General features: G+C 39.6%; 4 protein-coding genes across 4 annotated transcripts in view; 1 reads left to right on the top strand and 3 right to left on the bottom strand.

Moving 5' to 3' along the window:
- Positions 1 to 1,071: 1,071 nt before the first annotated feature.
- Positions 1,072 to 1,777, top strand: LOC115742578 (protein SENESCENCE-ASSOCIATED GENE 21, mitochondrial-like). Its single transcript, XM_030676966.2, has 2 exons — positions 1,072 to 1,256; positions 1,354 to 1,777. The coding sequence occupies exons 1-2, from the start codon at positions 1,183 to 1,185 to the stop codon at positions 1,592 to 1,594; spliced, it is 315 nt and encodes a 104-aa protein (XP_030532826.1). The 5' UTR covers positions 1,072 to 1,182; the 3' UTR covers positions 1,595 to 1,777.
- A 50-nt stretch (positions 1,778 to 1,827) lies between these two features.
- LOC115742577 lies at positions 1,828 to 2,642 on the bottom strand. The gene is made up of 2 exons (XM_030676965.2): positions 2,105 to 2,642; positions 1,828 to 1,967 (listed from the first exon to the last, which is right to left on the bottom strand). Exons 1-2 carry the CDS (start codon positions 2,459 to 2,461, stop codon positions 1,830 to 1,832), a joined length of 495 nt encoding a protein of 164 aa, XP_030532825.1. The 5' UTR covers positions 2,462 to 2,642; the 3' UTR covers positions 1,828 to 1,829.
- Positions 2,643 to 3,996: 1,354 nt separating this feature from the next.
- LOC115742462 lies at positions 3,997 to 16,111 on the bottom strand. Its single transcript, XM_048282654.1, has 6 exons — positions 15,587 to 16,111; positions 15,172 to 15,425; positions 13,806 to 14,004; positions 6,300 to 6,809; positions 4,818 to 5,059; positions 3,997 to 4,465 (listed from the first exon to the last, which is right to left on the bottom strand). The coding sequence occupies exons 1-6, from the start codon at positions 16,070 to 16,072 to the stop codon at positions 4,219 to 4,221; spliced, it is 1,938 nt and encodes a 645-aa protein (XP_048138611.1). The 5' UTR covers positions 16,073 to 16,111; the 3' UTR covers positions 3,997 to 4,218.
- The window catches only part of LOC115731016 (epoxide hydrolase A-like), a 20,136-nt gene continuing 15,949 nt past the window's right edge, over positions 13,692 to 17,878 (bottom strand). Inside the window, exon 5 of the mRNA XM_048281998.1 lies at positions 13,692 to 13,739. The gene's annotated coding sequence lies outside the window, so the exon portion shown is untranslated. The remainder of the gene's footprint in view (positions 13,740 to 17,878) is intronic.

The raw sequence follows: 17,878 nt of genomic DNA, 5'->3' as shown, positions 1-17,878 counted from the left end.
GACTAGACAGATTCACTTTTCCATGAAAGCATCTCTTTGGTGTCTAAGCGAAAAGGTGGCATGCGCCGAGAAATCCTAATTTTGAACGCAAAGCCAAGATTTCTCGTATTATCTTTCACTCGATGGTCGAGCTAAAATTTATGTACGTGGAGATAATCGACTAGCTTAGAATTAGATTGCGAGCCTCTAATTCTTGTAAACGTTAGGATAAGAGTGGGAAATTTTTACAGTACACAGGGTACTATGTAAAGTACGCTAAAAAAGGGAATTTCGAACTCGATATGACTAACTTGAAATGGGCAAAGAGGCATATTTTCGATCTCGAAAGCGCTTTTGCAATCATTTTGAAACATTTAAAAGAATGGGGTGAACATGAATGACGCAACAAATAGCCAGGTTTACTCATCACCATTAATGTTTTACTTATCAAAATCAAAAGTGGAATTTGCAACAGGAGATGTACAATATAGTCCTTGTAAGGTAATGTGATTCTGCTTTCTTTGAGGAATAAAAGAACTTTTTTATTTACGCTCTGTTTGTTTTGCGAAAAATAATTTTTTTTTAAATTGATCCCTTAAAATAATTAATCAATAAAAAATATTTTATCTTCAATAACAATTTATATCTAAATATGTTTGTGAAAAATAATTTTTTTTTGTTTGTAAATAATACAAGTGATTAATTTTAAAAAAATTAATTTTAAAATTATTTATTTTCCGCAACATAAACAGATTGAGCGGAAATATTTATGGACAGAATCGAACGTAATCATCCATCCACATGATTAGTCTTTTTGACTGATCCTTTGTCTGGTCACAGAGTAGACCCGAGGAAGAAAATTGTTTTTTTTTTTATTGGTCTGTGAGGCAGAAAACCGCTTGACCAGTCAAGATGCTCCGGGAAGCCGTCATTAACGCGGAAAGGCACGCCTGAGATTTGTTTATCGGCGCAGATAGTTCGCCGCAAAGGCCTGCTTTTGACGTAGATCAATCCTCGTGGACGAAGAAGAAGAAGATTCATTTCCCTCGCGTATCTCGGCCCTGTATAAAATCTCCAGCACACATCCTTCTCTCATCATCACAGAAAAAAGAAGAAGAAGAAGAAGAGGAGGATTTGTGAGAGGAAAGAATTGCAGTGAATAAGCGAAGGTTTCTTTAGGATTTTCAGGATCATCGCCCTGTCATGGCTCGATCTCTCTTGAGCGCCAAGCTAATCTTTGCTCTGGCCGCGGACGCAATGTCCAACACCGTTGCCAGGTAAACCGCACGCTTCCCATGCCCTTCCTCTCATCTCCGGGATGAACCCATTCCAGTCAACTGACCCGATACGCGCTTGACGGGCACGAAATGACAGGCGTGGGTATTCAACAGCGGCGCGAGGGGCGACGCCCCAAGTGGCAAAAGCCCGTGGCGCCACGAGAAGCCGCGCTGCTGCGGCGGTGAAGAAAACAGGGGAGGAGGAGAAGATGGCGAGGTCGGACGGGCAGGTCTCGCGGGCACCCGACCCGAGAACAGGGTATTACAGACCCGAGGACTGCATCGCGGAGATGGACGTGGCTGAGCTGCTAGCAGAGCTCTTGAGGGAGAAGGAATGATTTTTAGGAGCGGGGCTTGGCTGATGGTGTGAATGAGGCTCTGTTATCGTTTCGTTCGCATGAAGAAAGAGTCGCACTCGCCAGTTGTTTGCCCCAATTTTTGTTCGATCCTTTCTAAAGTAGTGCAGAACATTCGATCGGATTAAGGATTATGTTACTAGAAATCCTCTGTTTCGGGGCTTAAAATGCCACTTCTCTGAATACTCACCATTAGCTAATTTAGTCACAGGGCATTTCACAAAACCGAGCTAGTTTGCTGCAATGGAATTACAAAAGAGACTCCAACGACCGCCCATGCATCCATCGTTTGTTTCCAGACTCGAACCACGAAGACACCTCCTACGAAGACGACAAAGAAGAAGAGGAGGAAGCCCTAAACTCGCTCACCGAGGCATTACAGGCCAGCCCGCACCCGCACCGCGGGCAATCGGTGAAGTTCTCCACCGGGAACCCCGCCGAGGCGACCCCAACGGAGAACTCCAGCTCGCCCCCCTGCCGCACCACCTCCACGATGCTCAGCCACACCACCGTCACCTTCACGTTCACCCCCTTCAGCCTCCTCAGCCTCTCCCTCTCGATCACCCCCTCGATGCTCCGCTCGTACTTGAGCTGGTACGAGTTCTCGAGCGTGAAGCTGCACGTCCCGTTCAGGCTCGCCGTGAACTCGCCGGTGGCCTCGTCCAGCTCGTACCCCATTATGCCCTTCGGGAGGAGGCCGACCGGGAACCCGTACGACTGGAGCACCTCGTACGCCGACGGCGACCCCTCCTCGCCAGCAGAGGAGGCGACCGGTGCCGAGAGGATGGCAGCCCAGAAGAAGAAGAAGAAGAAGAAGGCCGTCGCGCAGACAGACTCGGTGGGAAACATGGATTCCGATGGCCGGAGATCGACGATAGTTGGCTTGTGAAGAATCGACGAGGGAGGCCTTTGGAAGTTCGCTGGCCGTGAACTGCGACGGAGCGAGTGTGGTGGAGCTTCTCGTTTTATTCACTTCACGGATCACACAACTGTCATCGACTGCATTATAGTCTACTCTGGATCGTTTTGGACGGTAGATTCGTTTTCTGGCAAAATTTCCTCAGAGCACGCGTGCCCGTGCCACACTGAGAGCGCTGACACCTGCATCCGGCGATTTTCCTCCTCTTCATGCCGGTTGCCAGAGGTAATGCATGAACAACAAGAGGGTTCATGTCATCTTCTTGACCTTTGACAGAAAAAAAAAAAAACAAAACAAAACAAAACAAAACTTCTTGACCTTGAGCAGATAAATGTCAAATATTAAAATTTACCATATAACAGAGATTCTCCTTGGATTTTGAGAAGCTGATAATATATTAGCATAACGATACAATAGTTATGAATGGCAAAATAGATGTAGCAATTATGATGGCATCGCATTTGATCTTACACCTAACATTCTCCCGCAATACAACCACACTGTGATGCTAGTGGCACCTTAACTAATCTATTATAATAGGGCCTAACAATCTCCAATAAAAAGCCCAACATGCAGACTAAGGTCCAAGACTCACTGACCGGCTTTCCTAAATTGCTCGCAACTTAATCTCACAATACGCCCCATCAAATCTTCGTGGTTCAGCGAGCATGTGCTATTTTCCTCTCTACTGTAACTAGTAATGGTTACGTGGAAGTTTTGAGGACTCGCAAGATTTACAAGAACAACTCCTAATTAACTCATTACACGAGACAGATTCCAACACCTCTTTGTTTCAACATAGATTTGAATCCTGACTGCTTGGGGCATTGTCCGAGAGTTCGACCCTCCTCGAGCACTCAGACTCAAATTGCGCCTGTGAAAGCTCCGCCAGACTGAAAGGTCGAGCAAGACGTTCCCGCGTACATATGCATCAGCCTCTCATTCAAAACACAAGCAGCAATTCACCAGCCCAGAAATGCTTTACCTCAATTGATTTTAACAGACCAGCGTAATGCACCGGCCATCTACGAGAGACCGGACACTGACCGGCCGAGCAAAAAAGTGTAAAAATAAAAGGAAAAAAAATAAGGAAAAATGCTTACTTGATTGTCATAATTTTTCAAAAAAGATCACCATAAGTGCCACCAATCTGATATAGGATGGCACTTGCGGTAAAAATTTTCTAGAAGTTATGTTATTCAAGTAATCAATTAAAAATATTATGACATATTTTATAATTAGGTCAAATCAAGTGATCGAAAAAAATAATCATGGTAATCAAGGATTCGAAAAAAAAAATGATGACACTTAAATAAATGCCGTACAAAAATTACAACACTTTTAGTATCCTCACACCCAACTTAATGCGGTTGGTGCGTGTTTTTGGTGCAAAGCATGAAAAGGTGAAACCGTGTGAATCGTGTTTACTGTTTGGGATCAAGGAGTTTAATTCTTGACCATCTCTACAAAGTGCAGAGACTATTGCTCCACTTCTCTTATCCTGGTAACAAGAACGACATAATACAAGTGAGAAAAACATATACAAACTCTCAACCAGTAGCTTAAATAAGCAACATCTGAAGCACCACAAGCCCATCCTCAGCAAACGTTCTAGTTATTTTGTGGAGACTGAGATAGAAGTATTCACCTCTCCTTCCTCAAAGGAAGCTTTCGAAGGTGTAAAAACTCAAAATTTCTTGATGAAATCATAAATGTGATTAGTAACTTCCTCTGGCTTTGCTTGCTGGAGAAAGTGAGCCACTCCTTCCATCACGACTACTTCTTGCAAGAATGGCACAAGTTTCTTGAGCCCCCCATTGTGAATGTACTCTTTAACACCGGGTATATTATAGGTGGTGTCGAGGTCCCCAACAATAAATTTAACTGGCACTTTAATCTGTACTCCAGTCCATGGCGCAGCCAGCTCCCAGGTTCTGCAACAAGCAAGGAATTATAGTAACCAAGCAATTCACATTTCACTAGGTCTAAACTCAAGTTCTACAGCAAACCACATTTGATTATATATCTCAACTCCTGAAGAGCCTCCAGAAAGAACATTGCAACATCAGATTCAAATTAGGCAAAAGAGAGGACCGTGTTCAACAGTACATGTCAGGACTGTTAATGCTTAATAATGGACTTCAGCCCCACAATTATGTTTTTCACTACCCATCAGTCAAACCTACTAGCCCAAGATGGGAAGATAGATACAGTTCTTTCATAATATTTTGGATATCAATATGACAAACAACTGTCTCCAATCCAATAGAATAGGGTGAAACTTACAAGTTCATCGCCCGGTAATAGTTCAATCCTCCTGTGAAGCCTTTCTGACTGAATTTGCTGGCATAATAATTGATGTCTTCCTCTGACAACCAAGAGGGCAATTTATCTCGAGAGCTGGCCAAACCTGAAAATCCTATTTCTTTTGGAACACAAGGCGGTTTTGGATTCCGGCTTGTGAGAAACAGCTTCATAAGTTTTGCGATATCAGCTCGCGCAAAGTCTTCTTCAGCTTCTCCAGGTTCCTAGACAGATCATAAGTCCTTTCAGGAGCATTGTAAATATAATGCTCAAATCATATAAAGGGAGCGATTAAGGAAGGACCTGAAAGGATAGAAGTGGCACTTGGGCAATAAAAAGGTAAAATGTAAAATCTAATCGAATCAACAATTAAGGTTGTTCAATTAGTACAGGAATATGATACTTGCGAAAAATGCTCAAGTTGTGTACTTGTATTGTAGTGGAGAACCTTCTCGCCTCAGAAAATCTGGGAAGGATCTTATCAAGAATGATATTCCATGTCCTCTCTCTGCACTAAGCAAAGTTTCCAAGGAGCGCTAAACAGCACGTGCAGTTCTAGAACACAGATCCTTGTAGTCCAGGAAAGTATAGTTACATTGTTAGGAGTACTAAGGACATCCAACTTTGTCAACCGGATGGCTTTCTTCCAGCATTTTTAGGTAAAACTCAATTTAACTTACTAAGCAGCAAAAAACAGAAGTCAGCATCACTTGCTCAGAATAATGTTTGCCCTGGTTCTATAACTGTAAACTGGTGTAAACCACAAGTTTTGTGGTCAGAGTGCTCGTCCGGGGGCAAGCGAAGTCCAACAATTGGATAATGGGGAGATCCAAGAGACAGCTAATAATGGGTGCATCAAGCATATTATGCGAAATTGTTCTCTGCATTCACATCTCCCACTTGCACTTAACACACACAAACAAGGTTATGATGATAGAACGGGAACTCTCTCTTGTCTGATTCATGGACAGGACATTAAGTTCAAAGCATCCGAACTAGAAACAAGAAGTTAAATCAAACCATCAAAGCAGTAAGAAAAGAGATCAAAGCAACAGAGCAGTTTTAGCCAATGTTATGAAGGATCCACTCGCTATTCGTAGAAACAACAAACAGAAGTTTTTCTTGTAGTATCACCTACAAATCTACTCAAATGGTGCCAGAGCAAACTCAAGGCGAACCAATTTGACAGCCAATTCTGCTCTCAAGACAACTACTTCAATAAACGGAGAAGTTGTTCATCCCAGATTTATTAAAAGCCACAAACACCAGAGCCATCAACTCCATCGCTATCAGGTCACTATCAGTAACCAAAGATAGTCAGCTTCATTGATTCACAGCCTCAGTTCAGGCAAAGAACAGAATCGCCAAAACATTCCAAAACCAACAAAAATCACCACATGAACACAATCAATAAAGTCAACATAACAGAACCAACCCACGATCCCACATCCAATCTTCACTCACCTGAAAACGACAGATGTAGTAATCATCGCCAAACAACGCCCTCAAGGAATCGAGAGGCTTCCTGTCCGGATTCCTCGGTTGAAACACGACGCTGGTGTTCACCAGCGCCTTAACCCTATCGGGCCTGAGCAGGCAAAAGTACCACGCCATGACGGCCCCCCAATCGTGCCCCACCAGGAACACGCGCTCCACGCCGAGCGCGTCGAGGAGCCCCAACAGGTCGCCGACGATGTGGAACACCGTGTACGACGCCGCGGAGGGGGGCGCGTCGGTGTCGCCGTAGCCGCGGAGGTCGGGGGCGATGGCCCGGTAGCCGAGGGAGGCGAGGGACAGCATCTGGTGGCGCCAGGTGTACCAGAGGTCGGGGAAGCCGTGGAGGAAGAGGACTCCGGGGCCGTCGCCGACCGACGCGACGTGCATGTTGATGCCGTTGGTGCGAACTGTCGCGTGCTCTATCTTCTCCATTCCTCGGAAGTTCTGGTGGTGCTCTTGCGTCCTTCTCCGTGTGAGCTAGCTTAGCTTGGGTTCGAGCCAGAAAATGGAGGTCGTCGTTGGATTAATCGGTCATCGATGTATTGAACAAGAAAGTTGACGTTCCCTATGTCCCGTTGCTGGAAACGAGCGATTGAGAAGCTTACTCGCAAGTTCAGAAGTGAAGAAGACTGCACGGGATAGAATTTTTCAAAAGCCGCCAAGGAAATTACTTTTTTCTCAAATTATAATAAGTAGGCAATAAAAACTACGTGAAGTCTTAAAAAAAGAAGAAGCTAATATCATGAAAATTTTCAAAACTAATACAGCTGTGATAAATTTATCTTAATTTTTTTATTATAAAAAATTTCAAATTGATACGGTTGTGACAAATTTACCCCAAACTATTTTTTTGGCTACTAAAAATCCTAAATTGATACGCTTGTGACAGATTTACCATAAACTAATTTTTTTGATCACGAAAAAATCCAAACTAGCATATATGTGACAAATTCACCCCCTGTTAAATTGAATTAATATCACGAAAACTTTCAAACTGATACGTATGTGATAAACAGATGATAAAAATCTTAAGTTGGTACTCCTGTCAATTGTCACGTGTCATATAATTTAGCACTTTAATAGTTAAATTTAACAAAATCTAAAGAAGGTAAATTTAATCATAGATGTGTCGGTTTGGGGTAAAATTATCACAAGTATACCAGGTTGAGGCTTTTTATGATTAGAAAATAATTTATGATAAATTTATCATATGTGTACCAATTTGAGATTTTATGTGATATTAACCCTAATTTTTTTTATTTGACCAACAAAAAGTCTTCAAAAAAATGTTGGATCCATTCGTTGAAATGTCTTCCTTGATGCCATGGAAGTCGTGAATGCCTGCCCGGCCGCTCAAAAGGAAGTCTGTTTTCTTTTTCTTTTTTTATTCTTTTTTTGTTTTGGGGTGGGCGGTGTTTGAAATCTAAAAAGAAAGTAGAAGGGTTGAATTAAGCAAGAAAAAAAATGGAGGAAATTTTGTTTCTAGAATGGAAAAAAATTGAAAGAAATTAACTGCTATGGTGACATAGGCAAAATTAGAGAATGCCATTTGGAACTGTGGGCCCGGAACCGGCCCGTTGACCGGGCCCACGGTTCCAAACCGGAACCGGCCCGAGGGCCGGTTTCGACCCGTGAATTTAAAAAAAAAAAAGTGTGTTAGTGGGGCAAAGAGCCGTTGGGCTCTTTGCCCCACAGCATTGGGCCCCTGCGGGCCCGCTTTCGCGCCCCCCCAAACCCCAACGGCCAATTTGGCGGTTGCCTTTTATTTAAAAAAAATTAAATTATTTTTATTTTTTGCCTATAAATACCTACCATCTCCCTTTCATTTTTCTCACAAATCCTCTCGACAATTCTCTCAAATTCTCTCAAATACTCTCAATTCGCTCAAATTCTCTCAATTCGCTCAATTCTCTCAATCCCGACTCAATTCTTTCAATCGGATTTCCGATCAATTCTCTCAAAAATGGCAAATGGAAGCGGAAATGCTGACAAGGGCAAGATGACTATGGGAGATTCCGAGTATCCCACTTCTCAATATGATCCTCGTGAGTATGCATATTGAGAAGACGACGACGATAATATCAACTATGTCCCGATTCCGAACGTCGAGCACATCTCAACACAAGAAAGTTTTCATCCTCCCACTAGTGTCGAAGAAACGTCAACGGCAAATGAGCCGAAACGGAAGGGCCGAGATAATACATCTGACTTGTGGCTATATTTCGACAAGGTACGTGATGAAGGCGAAGGTAGGTATAATATAAAATGTAAATATTGTTCGTAAATATATAAATTTACGAAAGGAGACGGCTACGGAATATTCCGTCGGCATTTGATGAAAAAACATCCAACACAAGCGGGGATTGACAATACGCAACAACAAATTTCCGGGTATGCCACTTCTAATCCTCATCCTATATTCCGTTACACTAATGCACTTTATAAACAAACATTAGCTGAATAAGTTGCCATTGATCATGCTTCGTTTAATACTGGTGAAAATTTAATATGAAATATTTGATAAATACTGCGTTGGTTACGCAAGTACCAACTATTCCAAAAAATACTCTTAAACGCGAAGTTTTTCATCTTTATAAAAAAGGAAAAAAATCTTTAGCAAAATTTTTTGCGGAATTCAATGGACATGTGCATATAGGTAGCGATATTTGGAGTGATCATTGGCAAATTCATTATTATATGAGTGTCACGTGTCATTGGATAAATGACGATTGGACTATTCAAAAAAAACTTATTGCATTCCTAGTTTTTGATGAAAGACATTCCGCTCATAATATTTATAGAATAATTAGGTAAGTTTTAGAAGAATATAATTTGATAAATAAAGTATTTTCAATTGGTTTTGATAATGTCGCCGCAAATACCGCTTATATTCCCGAATTAGAAAATATTTGCAAACCCACTTTTGACGGACAATTTTTTCACATTAGATGTGCTTGTCATGTTTTAAATTTATGTGTATAAGATGGTTTACGAACTCTTAACACTTCTCTCGCCCCAATAAAGGGTGCAATTAAATTTTTATGGAGTCGTCCCCATTTTATGAAATCATGGGAAAAATTTTGTAAACAAAATGGGAGAAGAGCAAGAAGATTTCCAAAAGATATTCCGACTCGTTGAAATTCTACGTATGAGTTGCTTCAGCAAACTTTTAATTATAAAGATTTATTATGTGTGTTTATTTCACAAAATATTCCCGAAATTACTTTACTTCCTCAACATTAGGACGTTTGCAAAAAAATTTTAGATTTTTTGAAAATTTTTAATGATGATACTAAGACTTTATCTAGTATTTATTATCCTACTACGCATTTATTTTTAATAGAGTGTGTTAATATTGGTAGTGTTTTTAGTGAATATGAAAATGATACCGAATTAGGTCGAACTATTTTAGTAATGCGAGAAAAATGGTTGCATTATTATTTGTAAATTCCTCTTGTCTATTTAGTTTGTATTGTTTTTTTATCCACGTATTAAATTAGACGGTTTAATAGATTATTTGAATCTGTATTATCATGATTGTTTACATTTAGAAGATTCAATAGATATTTCAAATATACTAGGAGATGTTAAAGAATCTATAGTAGTATTATATGGAGAATTTTGTAGTAGATATGGTTTAAGTGATTTTGGATCTTTACAATCTACTGCCTCACGTAGCAAATGTGGTAGTTCATTTAGTAGAGGATATAATATGCTCAAGAGTAGGAAAAAAAAACAAAAAGGGGGCAACATGTAGTATTTCTGAATTAGAAAAATATTTAATCACTCAATTTGAGTTTCGTGATGCAGAACATAGTACAGATTTCGAAATCCTGAAGTGGTGGAAGAGTCACCAAAGCGATTATCCAGTTTTCGCTCTCATCACTCGTCAGATATTAGCAACCATTTCTTCAACGGTTGCGGTTGAACAAGCATTTAGCGCTGCAGGATTAATTTTGGATTATCGCCGTTCAAGATTAAGCCCGGAGTCCGTGGAAGCTCAAGCTTGTGTCAACGATTGGACGATGGCGAAATATCAACACCAAGAGCTGGATCGTGTACACGAATTTTTTAGCGATGATATTGGAGATACCACCGCCACAGATACCACAACGGGTAGCGACGATTGACGATGAGGTAAGTTGGGGTTATCAAAGGTAAAAGAACTACCTGGGCTTTGATTCTTCTATCCCCAAGAAGATATGTAGGCGCTTAATGATAATTCATTAAGTTCAAGCCCATTTCTCCTCTCTCTCTTTTTTTCCCCACATTTTATTACAACGTACAATTTGATTATATTTTATAATTTATAATTTATTATGTTCATTTTATTATTTATTATTTTAAAAATTAAAATTAAAAAAGAACCCGGAATTAATCGACCCGGAACCGGAACCAGCATTTTCAACGGCCGGTTCTCGAACCGGAACCGACCACCTCTAGGCAAAATGACACTTTTAGTGCAAAAAGTTACGTACGGATATCACGTTGGTGCCAAAAGTTGCGTACGGATTATTTAAGTGCCAAGTTTTTAAAAAAGCAATCGTTTTAGTGCCAAGTCCGATTTGGTCCGCGAGAATTCTGACATGTCACTATTTTGTTAATATTTGACCTTGAGTTGGTTCCGATGATGTCTAGTCAGCAATTAAAAAAGGTAAAAATTTAAAATAAGATATTAAAAATAAAAATATAAAATTTATAAAAAAAATCAAAAAATAAAATGAAAATTCTGTTAAAAATTAACAAAATAAAGTAAAAACTAAAAAAAAAAAAGTTTCAAGCAACGAGGGCTTGTGAAAGCCCTCGCTGCCTGATAAACCAGAAACTTCCTTTTTTGGGTTAAATCTTAAACTTATTTTTATTTAAATAATTTTTTTAAATTTTTGGCTTTTTTTAAAATTATTTTAAAGTGTAAAAGTCCACGTGGACATGTGGTAGCCCGTGTGGATTTAATATTTTTTTTGAAATATCATTTTTAGTTAAAAATTAATTATTTATGACACATGACAATTTTGGCCGGAAATTCTCGCCGGAAGCACCAAAGTGATTTTTTTGTTTCCGACTTTGCATTAAAATGACATGATTAAAATTTTTGGCACTAAAGTGATATTCATACACAACTTTTGACACTAAAAATGTACTTTTGCCTTTTGAGATATGGATAATTATAGACAGGAAAGATTTCTCTAGCCTCTCGTTAGGAGAATTTGTTCCATTTTCAGTTATTTTGCAAATCAAACGACAACTCGCGATTGCTATCGATTCGATAAAATGTTTTTCTCAATCGGATAAATCGCATGGTGTGATGTATGTGTGTGTGACATGTTAATACGATCTTATTAACCAATTCGATGTTCTAATCCATGAGTTTTTCAAAGGGTGACGTTCCTTATTTAGCAATTGACGATATCAATCTAAATCATTAAATTTGTGATATCTCTTGATATTACCCAAGGAATATAGATCGGCGTGCTTCAAAGAATTACTGTGCATATTGGTTGGGTACCGGCCACAACTAACAGGAGGCTAGCCAATCTAAATTTGTCAGTCGGGATGAACACCTTACGATCATAGTTATCAGGATCGGTCGATTCTTGATTCGTGTTGTACAGTTTGATTCGGGGTTTATGCGAAAAGTATCTATAAAGTCAATCGCCAGTTCATCGAATGGCAATACTCTACTATTCAATATCCAGCTACAATCCAGACGATTCAATTAGATTAAAAAAAAAAAAAACCTCTTTCTTTATATCTGCCACGTCTCTTGGTCTCTCTCCTTCATCTCTCCTTGAGACACGTTCCCCCTCATCCATGCTTTCCTCGGCGAGATATTGCACGTTCCATCGTAGCAGCTATCAAGACCTCACCGACTCGCGTGTCGGATGGGGGTCGGTGTCCGACACCGATGCGGCGACCCCTCCGGCGCGTCCGTGCTTCTTAGCTGGAGAGGACCTTGAAGACTAATGAAAATTACTATAGTGCGAAAAATTGAAAAAAATTACCAAAAAAGTTCTAGATTTATTGCAATTGTGTTAATTCGGTTCGAAAGTTTTTTTTTTCTTTGCTAATTTAATACTGAACTTTTTGTATTTGTGCGAATTCAGTCCATCAAACCAATTTTGGGTAGCGGGTGCTGACCTAGCCTGTCATGTGCTGTCATCCATCACCACCTCCGGAGAAAAAGGAAAATAAGATAAAAAATATGTCTTTAAAAAATAAAAATTAATTTTAAAAAAAATAAAAATAATATTTTTTTCAAAAAATAATTTCAATATGGGTAGGACCACATTTGATTCGACTCAAACCCGACTCAATCCACTCGTTTGACACCTCTACTCGTCGTTAAACTCCATAACTTTGTGCTCTCGACTTTTGTAATCTTGTTTTTTTAAATACTTTGAAACATTTATGTTTGTGGTAGCAAGCAATTTAAGTGCAAACTTCGTTGAGCATCATCATTGAGTTCTTTTTTGAGGATTTTGCATATATCTTCATGCTCCACGAAGTAAATAGATTAATTGTAGATTATCCATGATGTGTATTCATTTTACTAGTGATACTATATATGTTGATTTTATACTGAGAAGACATAATTATTTGACTCAATGAAAAAATTGGGAAGAGAAATTGTTTCGGGAACATAAATTTTGTTGCAGTTACTAAATGTAATTTTGTTTCGAGAACAGAAATTTTGTACAGTTATCAAACGCGTTTTGATTTTCTAAAGCTCGTACAAGGAACAAAATAAAAAAATCAATTATAACAGAATTAATTTTTTAAATCGGAATCGTTGTCAAACAGACCCCTAGTCTACTACAAAAGGGGTACCAGCACCAGCACCATCTTTCATCTTCTCTCTCACCTATCCGATCTCCATCTTTTACTCTATTTTCCATTAAGGCCTTTTTTTTTATTATTCAATCTATTTTGCTGTGATGCCCATATGGCACCACAGCAATGTCACTTACGCGAAAGTATAGGGAATTTTATTTTAAAAAAATGACACATTCATATTCATATTGTAAGGAATCACGAATGATTGTGACAAGTCTTAGGGTTTAAAAGCATGGAGCCAAAAAAATTAGCATATCATGACGAGTTTAGGAGTCTTAAACGTAATTCTCGTTACGACAGAAAGAAATTACTTTTTTTTGTTGCTCCTTGAGAAATGACAACGATATATCCTAGAGAGAAATGCTAAGACAATGAAATAGAATACCCAAACGAATATAATTAGTCATCCAAATCCTCAGTTTTATTATGTTGGATCACTTCATATGTAGCTTCCATTGTCATACCCAACAACAGAAACCTAAGGGGAAAAAAAAACAGTCATAGGGCAACAGTTTCGTCTTTTATTAATGGGGGAAAAACAACAGCTTCATCCTTAATTTTTTGGAGGGAGTACTAGATGGATCATGGGGATGAGAATTTCTTGATGAAGTCGTGAATGTGAGAAGTGATTTCCTGAGCCTTCTCTTGCTGGATGAAATGAGCCGCTCCTTCCATCACCACCACTTCTTCCAACTTGGGCACAGCCTGCTTGAATCCACCGCCGTGGATGTACTCCTTCACACCAGGTATGTGATAGGCGAGGTCCTGATCCCCCACTATGAACTTCACTGGCACTTCGACTTGCGCTCCGGCCCACGGCGCCAATAGCTCCCAGTTTCTGTGCTCATAAAGAAGTTATTATTGATCGAAATTGACTTAAGATATCATTTTCATTGCAATGCCAAAAAAAAAATTGAAAGAGAAGTAATAAATCTAAGAGGTTACTTTAGAACTTTTACTTTTCATTAGAAATATTATAATCCTATTCGGAAAGTAAAATAATCGTTTTTAATTAAGTTGACTAAATTTAACTCACATTTCTTATATAATCATAGACATTGAGATTATATAAAATAGCGACTTTCTTACGATATGAGAACTTTTTAGGCTAACCTTCTAGTGTTTTCCGCCTCATAATTCCTTCTCCTTGAGCAATAGGAGAATGTCAACGTATCTGGATGGGGCAATTTCAGACATGACAGAGCAACATGACCCAAACATGATGGGAATTTATCAAGAGAAATCAAAATCCGACACACTCGTGCAATTAACTTGAAACCAACATTACTCGAAATGTTTTCACTAGTAATAAATGCCTTTTGCAATCTCGTTGAAAAACATTTTAGGATGGCACCAACTCAGTACGAATGAATTGGCATGTCATGAACTGGCGAAGTTCATCCATATGTGACAGCCATTTTCGTATATCTCTAGGATCTCTACCCTATCAACTAGGCATGTTAAAATGAGTCAAGGACCAATTTCTTTTCTAACCCATATTGAGAGATTGAGTTATTATATGAATTAGTTATATTCAATAAATAAGTCACAACTAAGTTTAGGATGGTAAAACTCAAAATAATATGGGTGTTAAATGGGTTTACAACTTATTTAGACCCAACACACTTCTATGACTTTTTCTTTACTTTCTCTCACCCTCACTCAATTTTGTTCTCTTGACTCAGTTTGGTTTTCCTAGGTTGGTTAAATATCAATAATATGAGTCGCCAGTATGAATTGAATCGGGTATGTGTCGTTAGATTTATATTGTACGAAACAGGGTATAACAGATTAAATGTGTCAATTTAGATCGGATCATTTTCGATCCAACCAGTCCGTTTGATAGGTCTATTATCAACTTTTCCCAGAGCTCAAGCTAGACCACACAACCGCAATAACAGTTAAAATATTCATTAGTACAATCCTATTGTGACATTTGACCTGTTAGAGAGCATAAGCTTAGAGAGAGAGAGAGAGAGAGAGAGAGAGAGAGAGAGAGACTTACAAGTCCAAGCAACGGTAATAGTTCAAACCCCCGGTGAAGCCGGTGCGGCTGAATTCGGTGGCGTAGTAGCTGACGTCATCCTCGGTCAGCCAAGAGGGCAACTCGATCTGGTGCTGTTCAAATAGCTTAGTCATTCCTGAGAATCCTAAATCTTTAGGCACGATAGGTGGGCCTAAATCCCGGCTTGTGAGGGTTAGCTGAATGAGTTTCGCAGTATCAGCTTTCGCAAAGTCCTCTTCCATCTCTCCAGGTTCCTGCCAAGTTTAAAGATTTGTCAGGATCGTCAAAAGATCCTAAGCTGCCCTGGTCTGTGATCTACGTTTTGCTAGTGGCGATGGCTCAAAAGTTCCGATTCTTTGAAAAGATCGAGTCCTATCCTAATCAGATATCAACTATACAACACTAGTTCTCTCACCTGAAACCTGCAAACGTAGTAATCATCTCCGTGCATCGCCCTTATCGACTCGACGGGCTTCTTCTCCGGATCACATGGGAACCAGGTGCCGCCGGGGCACCACGGGACGCTCGTGTTGACCAACGCCTTCACCCGGTCGGGCCTCAGCAGGCACAGGTACCACGCTATCACCGCCCCCCAGTCGTGTCCCACCACGAACGCCCGCCCGATCCCCAGCGCGTCCAGCATGCCCACCAGGTCCCCCACCACGTGGAACGCAGTGTACGACGCCGCGGACGGCGGTGCGTCGGTGCCTCCGTAGCCCCGGAGGTCGGGCGCGACGGCGTGGTAGCCAAGGGCCGCGAGGGACACCATCTGGTGGCGCCACGAGTACCAGAGCTCCGGGAAGCCGTGGATGAAGAGGACCGTGTCGGGGCCGTTGCCGACTGACGCCACGTGCATGTTTATGCCGTTGGTGCGAACCGTGGAGTGCTGGATCTTCTCCATTTCTTCGACGTTTTCCTGTTTTGTTCCCGTTCTCCGTTGGACAAGTTTTGCGAGTGTGGCGAAGGAGGCGAAGAGACGAATGGGAGTATATAATGGATGGAGAGTTTGGTCTCTTTCGTGGAACCACGACAAGCAGCGCGAGAGGAAGAAGACAGATTGACGACATTTCCTATTAAAGAAGAAAGGAGATTCATTTCCTATTAAAGAAGAAAGGAGATTTATTCATATTTTCCTTAAGAAAGTGTAATTTTTTTTTTTGCCCTTTTTGTCTCCAGGCCCTGAACAAGAAGGGCCTATAAAACTTGGTATGAAATTGACGGACTTGCCTTATGTGTTTCAACGTATGTTTAGGACTCGATACTCATTGCTTTATAAATAAGAGGGAAAATGACATAAATATTCTCTAAATGGGTTAAATAGGCCTATTTAGGTCAAGCCATTTATGACCCAATTCAATCCCCACTCGACCTATCCGTTTGAAAGGTCTTCTCGAAGCATAGCCATAATCAACTCTTTAAAGGTAAAATATCAATATATCGACAAAAAAAGAAGGTAAAATACCAATAATGACAGCATAGGGAAAAGTAATTAAAAGCATAACAAATTCGTATTCCGCAACAGATAATGTAAGGTTTGTTGTAAAATATTATATTGCAAGTATGCAATTGAGAGAAAACAGAGAGAGTAGAGAAAGCCAATAGAGAGATTTTTTATTCTGACTCACTACTAATAACAAAAATTATGGTTCTATTTATAGGAGAATAAGGATGTACTTATCATTAATACATACGTTGGATAGGGAAATGAATATTCATTGGATATGAAGATGTTCATAGAATGTGAGATACAAATGTACCATAATAGATACATGAATATAATGAATATTCATTCATGTATTTCATAACACTCCCCCTTGAATATTCATTGTATTATGTGCATTGAATGATACTGCCTCATTAAAAACCTTAAGCCGGAAAAATCCAGTAGGACAAAAACCGAACAAAAGGGAAAAAGAGTACATAGCACAAATTTTATGATTTCTCTCTTTTATGGATGCATTAATTGCCTTGTTAAAAACCTTAAGGCAGAAAAACCCTGTGGAAAAAACCATTCAGAAGAAAAAAAGAGTGCAATGCATAGTTCATAATGTCTCCCCCTCAATTGAGCCATAATAGCCACTGCTGAGGCTATTCAATCTTACATCTTGTGAACTCATTGCATACCAATGCCATATACTAATTTCTCAAAAGTTGACGTTGGCAATGATTTGGTAAAAAGATCTGCAAGATTATTTATGAATTGAATCTGTTTAACATTGATTTGTGGATTTTCTTGGAGTTCATGAGTATAGAAAAATTTTGATGAGATATGCTTGTCCTATCTCCTTTGATGTATCATCCTTTAACTTGTGCAATACAAGCAACATTATCTTCATAAATTATAGTGGGAGAATTTATAACCGGTGTTAAATAACAAGAATTGTCAATGTGCGTTATAACGGATTTTAACCAAACACTCTCTTCCAGCTTCATATAAAGCAATAATCTCGGAGTGGTTAGAAGATGTAGCTACTAGCGATTGCTTTGTAGAACACCAAGAAATGGCGGTGCCATTATAACAATATAAATTACCAGTTTAAGAGCGAGCCTTATGTGGATTAGATCTATATACAACGTTAGTATATCCAACTAAATCAGAGGTAGTGGAATCATTAAAATAAAATAATCCCAAATCCATGGTTCCTCGGAGATAACGAAAAATATGTTTAACTCTATTCTAGTGTCTTCGAGTTGGCTCAGAACTCAA

The sequence above is a fragment of the Rhodamnia argentea genome, chromosome 7 (assembly GCF_020921035.1).
Source record: "Rhodamnia argentea isolate NSW1041297 chromosome 7, ASM2092103v1, whole genome shotgun sequence".
Taxonomy (NCBI): domain Eukaryota; kingdom Viridiplantae; phylum Streptophyta; class Magnoliopsida; order Myrtales; family Myrtaceae; genus Rhodamnia; species Rhodamnia argentea.
The sequence above is the reverse complement of the archived record's forward strand: the minus strand, read 5'-3'. Positions and strand labels throughout refer to the sequence as shown.

What these genes read in the sequence shown, in the direction of transcription:
- LOC115742578 (XM_030676966.2), top strand. Translation starts at nt 1,183, where the DNA reads ATGGCTCGATCTCTCTTGAGCGCCAAGCTAATCTTTGCTCTGGCCGCG. An exon ending in ATGTCCAACACCGTTGCCAG is followed by an intron (nt 1,257 to 1,353) that starts GTAAACCGCACG and finishes ACGAAATGACAG; the next exon opens with GCGTGGGTATTCAACAGCGG.
- LOC115742577 (XM_030676965.2), bottom strand. Translation starts at nt 2,461, where the DNA reads ATGTTTCCCACCGAGTCTGTCTGCGCGACGGCCTTCTTCTTCTTCTTC. An exon ending in CGGTGGTGTGGCTGAGCATC is followed by an intron (nt 1,968 to 2,104) that starts GTGGAGGTGGTG and finishes GAGCGAGTTTAG; the next exon opens with GGCTTCCTCCTCTTCTTCTT.
- LOC115742462 (XM_048282654.1), bottom strand. Translation starts at nt 16,072, where the DNA reads ATGGAGAAGATCCAGCACTCCACGGTTCGCACCAACGGCATAAACATG. An exon ending in ACTACGTTTGCAGGTTTCAG is followed by an intron (nt 15,426 to 15,586) that starts GTGAGAGAACTA and finishes TAAACTTGGCAG; the next exon opens with GAACCTGGAGAGATGGAAGA. An exon ending in ATTTCATCCAGCAAGAGAAG is followed by an intron (nt 6,810 to 13,805) that starts GCTCAGGAAATC and finishes AAGCTAAGCTAG; the next exon opens with CTCACACGGAGAAGGACGCA.